The 14,885-nt window shown below is 34.4% G+C and overlaps 3 protein-coding genes across 5 annotated transcripts; all 3 read right to left on the reverse strand.

Annotated features, from left to right (window-relative positions):
• Positions 1 to 890: 890 nt before the first annotated feature.
• Positions 891 to 3,843, reverse strand: LOC139811101 (uncharacterized). Its single transcript, XM_071775163.1, has 7 exons — positions 3,016 to 3,843; positions 2,607 to 2,872; positions 2,126 to 2,488; positions 1,803 to 2,055; positions 1,508 to 1,576; positions 1,328 to 1,414; positions 891 to 1,117 (listed from the first exon to the last, which is right to left on the reverse strand). The coding sequence occupies exons 1-7, from the start codon at positions 3,316 to 3,318 to the stop codon at positions 1,025 to 1,027; spliced, it is 1,434 nt and encodes a 477-aa protein (XP_071631264.1). The 5' UTR covers positions 3,319 to 3,843; the 3' UTR covers positions 891 to 1,024.
• A 1,630-nt stretch (positions 3,844 to 5,473) lies between these two features.
• Positions 5,474 to 8,804, reverse strand: LOC139811100 (uncharacterized). Its single transcript, XM_071775162.1, has 7 exons — positions 7,757 to 8,804; positions 7,342 to 7,607; positions 6,863 to 7,225; positions 6,344 to 6,596; positions 6,052 to 6,120; positions 5,872 to 5,958; positions 5,474 to 5,687 (listed from the first exon to the last, which is right to left on the reverse strand). Exons 1-7 carry the CDS (start codon positions 8,057 to 8,059, stop codon positions 5,595 to 5,597), a joined length of 1,434 nt encoding a protein of 477 aa, XP_071631263.1. The 5' UTR covers positions 8,060 to 8,804; the 3' UTR covers positions 5,474 to 5,594.
• Positions 8,805 to 9,092: 288 nt separating this feature from the next.
• On the reverse strand, positions 9,093 to 13,987 carry LOC139811106 (helix-loop-helix protein 1). 3 transcript variants are annotated; one of them, XM_071775168.1, is made up of 3 exons: positions 13,286 to 13,987; positions 11,490 to 11,690; positions 9,093 to 10,879 (listed from the first exon to the last, which is right to left on the reverse strand). In XM_071775168.1, the coding sequence occupies exons 1-3, from the start codon at positions 13,339 to 13,341 to the stop codon at positions 10,726 to 10,728; spliced, it is 411 nt and encodes a 136-aa protein (XP_071631269.1). In that variant the 5' UTR covers positions 13,342 to 13,987; the 3' UTR covers positions 9,093 to 10,725. The 3 variants fall into 3 exon arrangements, with proteins under 3 accessions (XP_071631269.1, XP_071631270.1, XP_071631271.1); XM_071775169.1 differs by having other exon boundaries at positions 11,490 to 11,713; positions 13,286 to 13,985; XM_071775170.1 differs by having other exon boundaries at positions 11,490 to 11,801; positions 13,286 to 13,980.
• Between the last annotated feature and the right edge of the window lie 898 nt (positions 13,988 to 14,885).

Raw genomic sequence — 14,885 nt, forward strand, 5'->3', positions numbered from 1 at the left:
TAATGGATGAATGCCCAGGAGACTTCATCGGCAAGATCGATATCGTGCGAAGTATCAAGCTAAGAGCTATCTTGTTAACGACAGTACGAGGGTTAAAAATGCAAGCTCGTGTTATTGAGACACAGTTGTAAGATAAAGCCATGATGCACAATAAGAAAGATTTTTAATAGTTTGTTATATTACACGAAATTATTCCATAAATTATATTATCAATAATCTCTAGAATTTTTCTTGTAATTAATGTCGCTGCATAAATTCCATTTTATTGCGTTAATTATTTATGATAATTACAAGCAATTATCGTGCATATTGCAAGAAACTTCAAGTTCGAGAGGGCGTACATTCTGATATAGATCCCGATAACACCGCCGACGTTGTAGCAATAAAGGGAAATGAGTAGTATGAAGATGAAACGGAGAATATGTAATAACCGACGCACACACACACATTTCTTCCGAGTGTATGCTTATACGACGTAATGCTTTTACATTCAGCATAAATTTCTTTGTCGTAGTTGACATTTGCAACCACACAGTCGGTTTCTTCAAGTTGAAAATGTTAAACATCTAGAAATGTGTCACGCGAACACCCTTCTGTTATTGTTTTCATTATAGGAATTTATCAAATTAATTTATCAAAAGTTTATGACTTAGCGTTATATATTGCTATATTAAATAATACATTAATTAATTACCTACTTTTGTGTTTGCTATACCTATTAAATGATACACTAATTACTTTTGTGTTTGTAAAATTTTTTATCTGCAAAATTTACAAAGATTGAATGAGAAGGGACGCGCGACGCGCTGGTCTCGTTTAATAAATTACAACGTGTAAAATTTTATTGTGGAGTTTAAAGGGAAATCGTAAAAGAATTCATTAAATATTTTATAGACATTGCACTTTATTTTACACAGTTTTTATTTTTACGACACATTGCGACATTTGTTTGATATATATTATTATATAATTCTCTCATAACTTAAATAATTCAATAAGATAATTATTTAATATCTATAATTCTTTAAAAATATGAATATTGTATAGCACTGTTCGATTCCAACGTATTGCCCACTTGTAGCATGATAACCAAGTAGGTCGTTACATTTTTCAAAATCTATAAACAAAAAAGTATAAATATGATTATAATATACTTGGTATTATAAGAATTATAAAAAAAATAATTTCTAAAAATAATTAATATAAAAAAATGTAAAAAGAACATTATTAAATCTTTTTAATCACATAAATTTTATCATTTTATTTCAAACTCATTGATATAACGGCAACTACTCATGTATATAATACATAACAATTTGATACAAACCATGCTTAAGACACGATTATCCAGAGTAAGACCAAACGCGGAGAATGTCACTGGACTTTGCAAAATTTGAATACCAAACTGTTGAATCTGAAATAGTTGCGCGCGATAATTATAATACATTAAGTATAATACATTAACGTAATAACAATGCATTATGTTAATGTATTGTAACAAACAAACCTCCTCCTGCATGTCAGTATCTGCGTCACAACCATAAATCGCGTGAATAATTTCGATGGTTTTGTTTCCCTACAAGTAAATGTTAATCCTATCAAAATCTTTAATTCCATCGTCTAATGTCCATTTCTACCAATGCCGATTAACTCTGCGATCTCTGTTTAACTTACTTTTTATTCTTATTTAGTTTTAGGAATTAAAAAAAGATAAAAAGTAAATTAAACTAAGATCAAAATTAATCCGCATTGGTAGAAATGAACGATAATATAATTAAACGATGATGGACGAGATAAATTACCTCATCGGCTGTATACTTGCAAACGCGATTCAGAGCAACGGCTTTCACAATGTGAAGAAAAAACAATATCAACATCCCAGATGTTTGCTCTGCCAAACCTTTGACTATGTGTTGGTTCATAATGTATCGAATGTACAAATTATAAAGAGCTCCAGTGAGAAACATGATAATCACTGCCATCTCCAAAGCTGTCTGAACTCCGAGAATGGTGCATACTATTTTCGATATTTTACACAACTCCAGGTGCACCTGTCTTAATAGTTATTTCTTGTATAAGATGAGTTTACTTCGTGTAAATGTAATTCATAATTCTTTGTACTCACCTGATTATTTGTAACATATGTCTACGTTTCTGACATTTTGTCATCGGATTTGGATTGTGTCTTTGAGATCGATTCCGGAGTACATTTTGAAATTGTTGATCGAGCTGAGATGGAACGTGAGATTCAATCTGAAATACGGCCGAATCTTGCTTCTCTGACATAAAAACATTTAATCGAGATTGCACCCGCCGACGCCATCGAAATAACGTCTTCGTGGAGAGAATTTGCTTCCGTTGCTCGGTATCCATAATTTCAGTAAAATCTTTTATTTCGAAAATACCCAGTTTTATCTCTTCCACTGATAAATTTGTTAAGCTTTCGCACAAGAGTTTGTTGATCAATCCGAATTTCATTTGTAAGCATCTGCATTATTGTGTGATAGCATGTTAGATATTATATAATATGTATTTCAAAAATCTAATATCTAATATAAACCTAGTATAGTTTCTGAATTATTTAGGAAATCAATTTTGCGACATACCTCGCAAATATGTAGAATTCGAAGATATTAACAGAATTGACAGTGAACGAATACATATATAGCGCCATAAGAAAAAGTGAAGTAAATAAGTCCGTGCGTTTCTGCAAGTGAAGGAAAACCAAGGTGCACACAATGCTGTGGACTATAATCCAGGCGGTTATGACTCCGATCGTCACGAAATATATTCTGTCATAATTCACCGTCAATCCAAGCTGTCGCAATGTTTCATCGATCTCGAAGATCTTTTTGTAACAAACTTTGAATTTCTAAAAATGTCAATTTATAACAAGACAATATTATAATTTATACACACGCATAGTTTTATTCAAAAATTGTCTTGTATAGTTTGTATATCGCAAACGCGGTATAATAAACTTACAAGATATCGTACATTATTTTATTCGCTCACCTTTGTATGCCACCAGCCTAGCAACATCTTGAGTATCACAGATACAACAACAACGTACATCAATAATTGATACAGGACATATTCCAGCTTCATCAGTCTAATGTTCGCATAATATTCTTTTTGCAGGCGCAAGTGGCCACTACAATATATAACGTACATAAACAAGAGATAGATCAGGCTGAGTACAGGTCTTGGATGACCACGAGGATATTCAAAAACACGAAGTCCCAATACATAGTTGAGATTTGTCATCGGCGCTATCGCCTCGGTAAAATATTTTGGACGCGCAAATTGTAGCTTCATCTCGTCAGATCTCTCTCTATCGACCGATATTCCTTGATTGACATTTACTCCAATAAAGTATCTTCGTTTTTGGTTTTCTGCTGATCAAAGGTTTGTGATATTCAAAATCAGGTCGATGTAATATTCAGAAAGCGAAGTAGTCGTATCTTCCTCGTAGTTTCTTGTCGATTTCTTGACGGTGCCGAATATTTTACAGACATTCAACCGATAAGTTGCTTATTCGTTTCCATGCATGTTTCAGCGTTAATTCCAGTATTAATCGCACTTGTCTCTCCTCTTTCTCGATACTTACACTAGATTAACGTGTAAATATCACACAACCTGCTATATTTCGTGAGAATGGTTGATGACTATGTCAGGACATATATTGACGCAATTCACTGTCTTTTCTCGCTGTATTTCTGCTTTGTTTTCGTGAAGTTCACAAGTCGATGATCCACCTTCGTCGATGAACAAAGGAGCATACTTGAGCTCATAAGCGATTATTATAAAGAACGCGGGTGTGTTAGATGAACGTGCGCAAACGAGCCCTGCGGTGGCCTTTGAAGCGATCATATATGTATATCTATAAAAAGAATCAACTTTGCCCGCGAAGCAATGAGTAATTTCAGTAATTTGTTGCACAAGGGTGCGCGCAAGTATCGCTTTTTATTACCTTAATGCGCGAGTAGCGTTATAAGATATCATTCGAGATCCCACGACAATTAATACACACTTATGTGCTGGAGAAAGATAATTGCTGGCGGGAAGATCGCGCATAATCTCGTTGCTGAATATGCAGATGCTGCACGAGGGGTACAGATGAAGATTATGAACCAATAAACTACTATGTATTTGTTATATATACAGCTTAACAAATCCGAAAACATACCGAAGAAAAGTACGGCTAGAATGTGTAATTTTTGTATGCAAAACATTGCAACTATTATGTAAAAACTTTTATGCTCCCCAGAGGAGAATTTCTTACGTTACCTTGAGCTATTTCCGGAAAATAATTGAGTAATACAAAGGCGGACTTTGAAGGAAAATCGAAAGACTGCGATAAATTAAAAACAAGCGTGAGGATTGCTCGTAATTTATTTCTTGCCGAATATGCAATACAGTATAATCGATTATTAATTATACGTCACGCTTATTAAACATCGCAGAGAGTGTCAATGCCGTCCGGGGTGCGCGTATATTAAGCGTTAAATTTCTCTGCAATATTTAAGAAACGTTTTGTTAATAATAACGGCTTAACTATCTTACTTTGTGGAGGAACAAAGAAATCGCGTCTCGTGAAATCTGTTTACGAACACGCGCGCGGCGAATTAACGTTCTTAATTATACACATCGCACAGAATATTTTGTAGTATGTTATAAAATCATTGAAAAAAAAGCCGAATTTTTATTCATTACGGTCTATATATTTATTTATAAAACTGATAATTATAAAAGAGGCATTAATAGAATTAATAAATCACCTGATTATATTCGCTTCATCGATCGCTTCTTAATTGGCTTGTCCGGGAAATAAACACACACGAAAAATAAACTCTTTCCGTGTGATCATTTACTTATATTATTACTGGAATTTGTTCCTTTTATACTGCTTATCTCTTTACATATTTGATGAAAGATATAATCTTGCGTGAGAGCGTTGTTTGTAAAATTCTGATCTTCGAAAAATAAATTAAAAAATTCTGTCAAAGTGTCACAATTGCGTTCGAAATTATCTATATATTAATTTTGTTTCACTTATTTAAGTTAAATCGTTCTTGCTTGTCAGATATTTTAAGAAATTACTAATACGTAATTCTTTGTGTTAATCTTAATTGTTAAAAAATAATTAAAAAGTTAATAAAGATGGGGAATAATGATCCTAAAATTTAAAAATTATTTTAAAGATTAGGTATTCAGTTTTACGAAAATAAGTTTCTTCCGTTTTAATTCATCTGTGTTTTTCCATGACGGAAAAGCCAGTTTAGTTCGCAAGGACAATCAATTTCACGATCTTCGAGCGATCAAATTGCATAATCGCATTTGCAGAGAACCGGGAAACAAGAGGCGCAAGGCGATGATCCGTGAAGTCTTCATCGGCAATTCAAGCTCGTATGCCGTATAATCGACAACGATCGGATACGCGGCCGAACGACGACTGTCGAGAGTAGTGGGAGAATTTGAAGGTACGCAGTTTTTATTTTTACGACACTTTGCGACATTTGTTTGATATACATTATTAATTCTCTCATAACTTAAATAATTCAATAAGATAATTATTTAATATCTACAATTGTTTAAAAATGTGAATATTGTATAGCATTGTTTGATTCCAGCGTATCGCTTAATTGTAGCATGATAACCAAGTAAGTCGTTACCTGTTTTAAAATCTATAAACAAGAAAAGTATATATATGATTATAACATAATCAGGATAAAATTATTAAAAAAATAATTAATATAAAAAAATGTGAAAAGGACATTATTGAATCTTTTTAATCACACAAATTTTATTTTAAAATCATTGATATAACGGCAACCACTCATGTATGATACATAACAATTTGATACAAACCGTGGTTAAGACACGATTATCCAGCGTAAGTCCGAACGCGGAGAATGTCACCGGACTTTGCAAAATTTGAATACCAAACTGTTGAATCTGAAATAATTGCGCGAAATAATTATAATACATTAAGTATTATACATTAACGTAATAACAATGCATTATGTTAATGTATTGTAACAAACAAACCTCCTCCTGCATGTCAGTATCTGCGTTACAACCATAAATCGCGTGAATAATTTCGATGGTTTTGTTTCCCTAAAAGTAAATGTTAATCCTATCAAAATCTTTAATTCCATCGTCTAATGTCCATTTCTACCAATGCCAATTAACTTTAATCTCTGTAACTTACTTTTTATTCTTATTCAGTTTTAAAAATTAGAAAAAGATAAAAAGTAAATTAAACTAAGATCAAAATTAATCCGCATTGGTTAGAAATGGACGATAATATAATTAAACGATGATGGACGAGATAAATTACCTCATCAGCCGCATACTTGCAAACGCGATTCAGAGCAACGGCTTTCACAGTGTGAAGAAAACACAATATCAACATCACAGATGTTTGCCCTGCTAAACCTTTGACTATGTGTTGGTTCATAATGTATCGAATGTACAAATTATAAAGAGCTCCAGTGAGAAACATGACAATCACTCCCATCTCCAAAGCTGTCTGTACTCCGAGAATGGTGCATACTATTTTCGATACTTTACACAACTCCAGGTGCACCTGTCTTAAAAACACTTAAAGATAAATATTTGTATTCAAAGAAAAAGCTCTCTTTTATTTTTGAAAACATTTTTAAAAATCCAACTCAAATATTTTAAGCATATTGCAAGAAATAATAAATTTTAAATATTGGATAACAACAAAATTGATAAACTTTGAATGCAATTTTTACTTGAAAATAATGCTAACTGAATGTAATCTATATGCTTCAAATATATTTTTTGTAGAGTTTATTTCGTGAAAATGTATTTCATAATTCTCTGTATTCACCTGATTATTTGTAACATATGTCTACGTTTCTGACATTTTGTCATCGGATTTGGATTGTGTCGTTGAGATCGATTCCGGAGTACATTTTGAAATTGTTGGTCGAGCTGAGATGGAACGTGAGATTCAATCTGAAATACGGCCGAATCTTGCTTCTTTGACATAAAAACATTTAATCGAGATTGCACCCGCCGACGCCATCGAAGTAACGTCTTCGTGGAGAGAATTTGCTTCTGTTGCTCGGTATCCATAATTTCAGCAAAATCTTTTATTTCGAAAATACCCAGTTTTATCTCTTCCACTGATAAGTTTGTTAAGCTTTCGCACAAGAGTTTGTTGATCAATCCGAATTTCATTTGTAAGCATCTGCATTATTGTGTGACAGCATGTTAGATATTATAATATGTATTTCAAAAATCTAATATCTAATATAAACCTAGTATAGTTTCTGAATTATTTAAAAAATCAATTTTGCGACATACCTCGCAAATATGTAGAATTCGAAGATATTAATAGAATTGACAGTAAACGAATACAAATATACCGCCATAAGATAAAGTGATGTAAATAAGTCCGTGCGTTTCTGCAAGTGGAGGAAAACCAAGGTACACGCAATGATGGTGAATATAATCCAGGCGGTTATGACTCCGATTGTCACGAAATATATTCTGTCATAATTCACCGTCAATCCAAGCTGTCGCAATGTTTCATCGATCTCAAAGATCTTTTTGTAACAAACTTTGAATTTCTACAAACGTCAATTTATAATAAGACAATATTATAATTTATATACCGACGCATAGTTTTATTCTAAAATTGTCTTATATATAGTTTGTATACCGCAAACGCGGTATAATAAACTTACAAGATATCATACATTATATTTTATTCGCTCACCTTTGTATGCCACCAGCCTAGCAACATCTTGATTATCACAGATACAATAACGATGTACGTCAATAATTGGTACAGGACATATTCCAGCTTCATCAGTCTAATGTTCGCATAATATTCTTTTTCCACGCGCAAGTGGCCACCACAATATATGCCGTAAATAAACAAGAGATAAATCAGGCTGAGTACAGGTCTTGGATGACCACGAGGATATTCAAAAACACGAAGTCCCAATACATAGTTGAGAGTTGTCATCGGCGCTATCGCCTCGGTAAAATATTTTGGACGCGCAAATTGTAGCTTCATTTCGTCAGATCTCTCTCTATCGACCGATATTCCTTGATTGTCATTTACTCCAATAAAGTATCTTTGTTTTTAGTTTTCAGCTGATCAAAGATGATATTCAAAATCAGGTCGATGTAATTTTAGAAGTGAAGTAATCGTATCTTCCTCGCAGTTTCTTGCCGATTTCTTGACAATGCCGAATATTTTACAGACATTCAACCGATAAGTTGCTTATTCGTTTCCATGGATGTTTCAGCGTTAATTCCAGCATTAATCACACTTGTCTCTCGTCTTTCTCGATACATGCACTAGATTAAAGTGTAAATAACACGCAACGTGCTATATTTCGTGAGAATGGTTGATGACTATGTCAGGACATTGACGCGATTCACTGTCTTTTCTCGCTGTACTCCTGCTTTCGTTTTCGTGTAGTTCACAAGCCGATGATCCACCTTCGTCGATGAACAAAGGAGCATACTTGAGCTCATAAGCGATTATTATAAAGAACGCGGGTGTGTTAAATGAACGTGCGCAAACGAGCCCCGCCCGGTGACCTTTGAAACGATCATATATGTATATCTATAAAAAGAATCAACTTTGCCCGCGAAGCAATGAGTAATTTGTTTCAGTGTGCGCGCAGGGATCGTTTTTTATTACCTTAATGAGAGCGTTATAAGATATCATTCGAAATCCCACGACAATTAATACACACTTATGTGCTGGAGAAAGATAATTGCTGGCGGGAAGATCGCGCATGAACTCGTTGCTAAATATGCAGATGCTAAACGAGGGATACAGATGAAGATTATGAACCAATAGACTACTATGTATTTGTTATATATACAGCTTAACAAATTCGAAAACATACCGAAGAAAAGTACAGCTAGAATGTGTTATTTTGTATGCAAAACATTGCAACTTTTATGTAAAAACTTTTATGCTCCCCAGAGGAGAATTTCTTACGTTACCTTGAGCTATTTCTGGAAAATAATTGAGTGATAAGGCAGATTTTAAAGGAAAATCGACGGGCTGCGATAAATTAAAAACAAGCATGAGAATTGCTCGTAATTTATTTCTTGCCGAATATGCAATACAGTCACGACTCATAATCGATTATTAATTATACGTCACGTTTATTAAACATCGCAGAGAGTGTCAATGCCGTCCGGGGTGCGCGTATTAAGCGTTAAATTTCTCTGCAATATTTAAGAAACGCTTTGTTTACATAGTTAATAATAACGGCTCAACTATCTTACTTTGTGGAGGAACAAAGAAATCACGCCTCGTGAAATCTCTTTACGAACGTGCGCGCGGCGAATTAACGTTCTTAATTATACACATCGCACAGAATATTTTGTAGTATGTTATAAAATCATTGAGGAAAGAGCCGAATTTTTATTCATTACGGTCGATATATTTATTTATAAAACTGATAATTATAAAAGAGGCATTAAAATAGAATTAATAAATCACCTGACTATATTTGCTTCATCGATCGCTTCTTAATTGGCTTGTCCGCGAAATAAACACACAAGAAAAATAAACTCTTTCCGAGTGATCATTTACTTATATTATCACTGGAATTTGTTTCTTTTATACTGCTTATCTCTTTATATATTTGATGAAAGATAATGTTGCGTGAGAGCGTTGTCTGTAAAATTCTGATCTTTGCCAAAATAAAGGAATCTAAACGGCTTAGCTGTTAATTTAAGCTAATTAATTCTGATCTTCAAAAAATAAATTTAAAAATTCTGTCAAAGTGTCACAATTGCGTTCGAAATTATCTATATATTAATTTGTTTCGCTCATTCAAGTTAAATTGTTCTTGCTTGTCAGATATAAAAAATTACTAATACGTAATTCTTTGTGTTAATCTTAGTTGTTAAAATATAATTAAAAAGTTAATAAAGATGGAATAATGATCCTAAAATTTAAAAATTATTTTAAAGATTAGGTATTCAGTTTTACGAAAATAAGTTTCTTCCGTTTTAACTCATCTGTGTTTTTTCCATGACAGGAAAGCCAGTTTAGTTCGCAAGGACAATCAATTTCACGATCTTCGAGCGATCGAATCACATAATCGCATTTGCAGAGAGAACCGGGAAACGAGAGGCGCAAGGCGACGATCCGTGAAGTTGGCCTCTTCGTCGGCAATTCCATTCTTTTTCACTTAAGCTCGTATGCCGTATAATCGACAACGATCGGATACGCGGCCGAACGACGACTGTCGAGGGTAGTGGGAGAATTTGAAGGTACGCGAAGGGATAGCAGTCCCATGGGAAGCCTCTCCATTGTCCCGAGGTGGCCTAGTAATCCTGAAGAATCGGATGGATTCGAGAATATCGATGGGTACATTGCAATGAGACCCTACACGACTAACGCAACTCAGCGACGGTTGTATCTTCAACGATTGTACAGAACAACGGCATATTTCTTCATTTGTCATTGAACGCTTAAACATCTGTGCTAATCGATTGGGAATCGTTTAGACTCCAATCAGAGATTGAAAATGATAAAAATAATCTGTCCCAAAAAACTCCCCCGAAAAGAGATTATTTTAAAAATAATCTGTACAAACATGTTTTTTTTTTTTAAGTTTTAGACAACTAGTTGATCTGCGTCAGCACGTGAGGATGAAGAAATTGTCATGGTTTCTTAAATCTTCCATCTCATCGAAGTACGCAAGTTCAAGCTTGGAGTACATGATTCAGGTAAGCAATATAGCAGATTGCCAGTCGAAGAATCTCGATTTTTGAGAGCTTCTTGTCCGGCGGCAACGTCGGCAGCAGCTTTCGTAGTTCCGCAAATGCCAAGTTGAACGCTTCCACTCTGACTCTTTCCCTGACAAGATAAATATTATTTACTTTAATAATGAACTTTTCTTCGTGTGAAAGAATTCTAAAGATACATTAAAGCTACTGCGTTTTTAAAATTAAATAAAATTCTTCGGATAACTTTCCCCAGATAATATTTTAACAGGATATAAGAGAGTGCATTATCAGAAGTACTTGTGTTGTTAATGAAAGCACAAGAGGTATACTGATTGAATAAAAACCAGGAATAATTTTTGTTAATAAAGATTAGATTGTCCTGATAGGATTTAAATTTTCTGAACTCAAACTTAGATATCAGGGAGGATGTTACGGATCTTTACCAACTAGAAACTATGGAGTTTTTTAAAACAATTTTTAATAAATAAATCGAGGTTATTAGAGAAAAGGCGGGAGTTATTAAAATTGGAATTGGGGATAAGAAATATCAAAAAATGACTTCAGTCAATGGGAAATTTTCCAAAATTTTACTGAAAATTCCGAGTACGAGAGACCACTTGTAATTATCAAAGTATTAAAATTATACGATTAAAAATTGTTACAAGCGATTTCTTCGCGACTATATTTCACTGCTTTGTCTTTGTAGCGAGATTTCAATTCTGCGCTTATCGTAGCCTTACCGTGTGGCGTGTGCGGTTCGATACTTTTGGGTGGCCCTTCTTCGCCTGCGTCTCTCCTCTCTCGACAAGGTGCCCGAGCCAGGAGCGCCAACGCCGTTAACGGCGATTCCATGGCCGCTGTTCGCCATGGGAATCGTTCTATCCTCGTTCGCGAAATCGCAATTGAAGCTCTTCATGTGCCTCTGCGTTCCGGTAATGTTCCTTTCAAAAAGGTACAGTCTGATCTACCGTGAAAAATTATCTCCTCACCTTCGCCCTGGACGATAGATTCGCATCGTAACACATTGCTATCTTGTTTCTCGTAGCACGTAACTGCAATTATAGTTACGATAACTGTCAATCGGATACACAACACGCGGATAACATTGCGGCAAGTTCATATTTATTGTTGCATGTAACATTTTTAAGTATACCAACAACATATTATATAACTCTGTTTTATAACTCGCGGTCTTAATTTCAGGAACATCTTTTTCGACCGATTTAGAGTCGATATTTTTCTAACAAAAACAAAAAGTTGAAGGGAGATTATTTGTTTATAATTAATCGCTTAAAGATTATTGACACCTCAATATTTTTGTTTTAAAAAAATCTGCAAAATTGTCAAAAACGATCTGTGATCAAAATTAGTCACGAGTTATAGAATATGTATTAACTTTAATATGTATTATAGTATTAACTTTATAGTTTATGTAGATATTCAGACATTACATTCTTTATTTGACATATATTTTTATAGAAAAAATCATAAACAGACGCGAAATAAAATAATCAAATTTTTCGCACCGTTGACCCTGGGGATTTGCGAAAGCTACGAAAGAATGCAGCACAAAAGGGTTCGCCCTACGTTCCAGAATATTGGGGTTCTTTCGACGATAATTGGATAGCCAAATATTTGTCGAGCACACAGACGTAACTTATGTAGGAGAATTATAGTCGTAAAGAGATAAAGTCAGAAACAGACAAGCGAGAGCAAGAGAAGAGCAAGATATTACATTAAGAACGATTCTGTGCGTAAACATGAAAAAGAAAAGAACGAAAAATATCATAAATTTCGAAGATTCTGGTATTCCGACGTGTCGCCGAAACAGTCGTTTTGAAACAGTCGATTTACGAGCACGTTGCATTATTAAGAGAAACGCAGTTCGCGCTCCGCATAAGTGGCTCGTTCTTCATCAAGTATTGACGAACGGCAACCCAGGACGACTGTTGCCCGATCTGATTCTCATGGTAAACCGGCGATTTGTATGAGCGTTCACACCACTCTCCCTCTTCTCTCCGTTTCTTTCTTTAATATTTCAAAGAAAACCACCAGATTTCGGGCGACAAGTCTCTTCGGCGCTTCTTTTAATATTTATCGTGGCACCGCTATCCAATCAAATCGATGCAATCCCCTGCGGGTTTTTTTTATCTTTACGACTTTACACCGCACGATTTTATGCGATCCCAATTTTGTAAAAACGTGCACTTTGTAATTTTTAAAAACTTCGATTTTAACCTGTGTTTGTATTTTATAATTATAAAATTTAAATAGAGATTTTTAATTAACAAGAAGAAAACGAAATAAAGGTATTAATTTGCTATTGTTTAATATTGAAACGGAAATAAAGATTAACTGCATAATTCTAAAAACTTTTTAAAATAATATGTAAATTATAGTAGCAAATTTAATTTCTGAGATTATCATGTAACATTTCTGGTATTTTTCATAAAATGAAAAATTATGCTTTACATACATAGACTATCTACTTTTATATAACAATTAATATGTGTTTTTATTAATTTTTGTCACTTACCATAGTCTTCCAAAATAAAAAATAGACTTCCGAGATTTTCCTCGCCCTATTTTCATCCGGTTTGAAGCGACATCACTCTTCTCTGTCGTCCTCAATTAAATTCCTTCACCAATTAAACAATCGCGCACAAAATCTTATCCGATCACTTTCTTTCTATCGATGTCAGCACGAGAGAGAGGATTTACAGAATCTTCAAAATATTCCACATCACCAAATCGCGTTCATTTATCGGTTCCGGATCGCGATTAGATCGATGTCGATCGTTAACTTTATCTGCGGCAACAAGATCGTCTCTGACAACATCTCGATCTCCCGGCTACGACGAGATCGTTGAGAGAGACGACGGGCAGCATCCCTGGCGGAAAAACTGATCTAGGGAAGGGTGAGATCCGAGGGGCTCTCGCGGGGGTAGGAGTTTCATCTTCCATAAACCACGCCCTTGATTCCGCCGCAGCCTCCCTCGCCCTCTCATTTCCCCAGCATCCCTGACAGCATCCCGGGCGTTCTCCAATCGACAATCGAGAGACATCCTGGCGAACCCGCCCCGACACCTGACGCCACGTCGCCATTCCGCCGCATTTCGTAATTCACGCGACAGTATTTTACACCAGCCTCCTGGATACGCGGACCGTATTATCGATCATTCGACGTCTCGACACGCTGAAGATTTTTTGGAAAACCAACACCGGATTAGCCTCATCGTTGGAGACGATAGTAGGTATCTCAAAACCGTGTGCGTATGCAAATAACAGATTTGATCTGTTTCTCATATCACGCTTTTATGTCTTTTTTTTAGAGAAGAAGAGTCTTTTAACCTGTAGTAAAATAAAGATGATAAATTATATCATTAATATTAATCAATATATACCTGAACCGTCATTCCACACCAAGAACAAGTAATCTATAATGTTTTATTATATCTGATTCACAAAACAGTGATATCTTCTTTTATAATCTTAAGTAATGTTATTAATATCTGAACAACCAGCATTATTTTGGTAATGCATAAGATATTAATACAGAACTTCAAAATTAGAGCGATTGGTGGAAAATAAATTGGCATGTACTATAATCATTTTTTTTATCTCAACAAAAGTTAACATAAATTCCTGCAAAAGCACCTTAATAATTTCTGTAATTTAAAACCAAAAATTTGAAATTCGTTATTTTGACAGAGTTGGTTGTTCTATAGTGTTTAATACTTTAACTTTTTAACTCAAAAATTTGGAATTGAAATATTGTTCACACGTGACAAAAATTTTAAAATCTACGAATGAGAGCAATCTTATTTACAAACACTATTAATATTTTCTGCTAAATATTTAATCTACATGACCAGAGGCTAGTGACGCAGCCCTCTTTTGCTGCATCAGTGATAAAATCGACATGTTGTCAGACTTAATGAACAAATTACGTAGAAACCTTAATTAAGAGTCTACAACTAAATTACCAGAAATGTGACGCGTTTCTTGTAATTAATATTACAATTAAAATATTCAGTACACGAGAAATGCTGATGAGAAGATATTATATTTGTGGTTTCATTTTTCATGAAAAGAGTTGATTTCTCTTTTAAGAAGTTTGTTGTAACATTCATTTT

Source organism: Temnothorax longispinosus, chromosome 4 (genome assembly GCF_030848805.1).
Source record: "Temnothorax longispinosus isolate EJ_2023e chromosome 4, Tlon_JGU_v1, whole genome shotgun sequence".
Taxonomy (NCBI): domain Eukaryota; kingdom Metazoa; phylum Arthropoda; class Insecta; order Hymenoptera; family Formicidae; genus Temnothorax; species Temnothorax longispinosus.

Excerpts from the sequence above, each read along its gene's own strand:
- LOC139811101 (XM_071775163.1), bottom strand. The coding sequence starts at position 3,318 with ATGAAGCTACAATTTGCGCGTCCAAAATATTTTACCGAGGCGATAGCG. Across the intron at positions 2,056-2,125 it reads CATATGTTACAAATAATCAG|ACAGGTGCACCTGGAGTTGT; the intron begins GTGAGTACAAAG and ends ATAACTATTAAG. Across the intron at positions 1,118-1,327 it reads ATAATCGTGTCTTAAGCATG|ATTTTGAAAAATGTAACGAC; the intron begins GTTTGTATCAAA and ends TTTTGTTTATAG.
- LOC139811100 (XM_071775162.1), bottom strand. The coding sequence starts at position 8,059 with ATGAAGCTACAATTTGCGCGTCCAAAATATTTTACCGAGGCGATAGCG. Across the intron at positions 6,597-6,862 it reads CATATGTTACAAATAATCAG|ACAGGTGCACCTGGAGTTGT; the intron begins GTGAATACAGAG and ends AGTGTTTTTAAG. Across the intron at positions 5,688-5,871 it reads ATAATCGTGTCTTAACCACG|ATTTTAAAACAGGTAACGAC; the intron begins GTTTGTATCAAA and ends TCTTGTTTATAG.
- LOC139811106 (XM_071775168.1), bottom strand. The coding sequence starts at position 13,341 with ATGAAAATAGGGCGAGGAAAATCTCGGAAGTCTATTTTTTATTTTGGA. Across the intron at positions 11,691-13,285 it reads TTTTATTTTGGAAGACTATG|GAACATTACCGGAACGCAGA; the intron begins GTAAGTGACAAA and ends CCTTTTTGAAAG. Across the intron at positions 10,880-11,489 it reads CGAACCGCACACGCCACACG|GGAAAGAGTCAGAGTGGAAG; the intron begins GTAAGGCTACGA and ends TTATCTTGTCAG.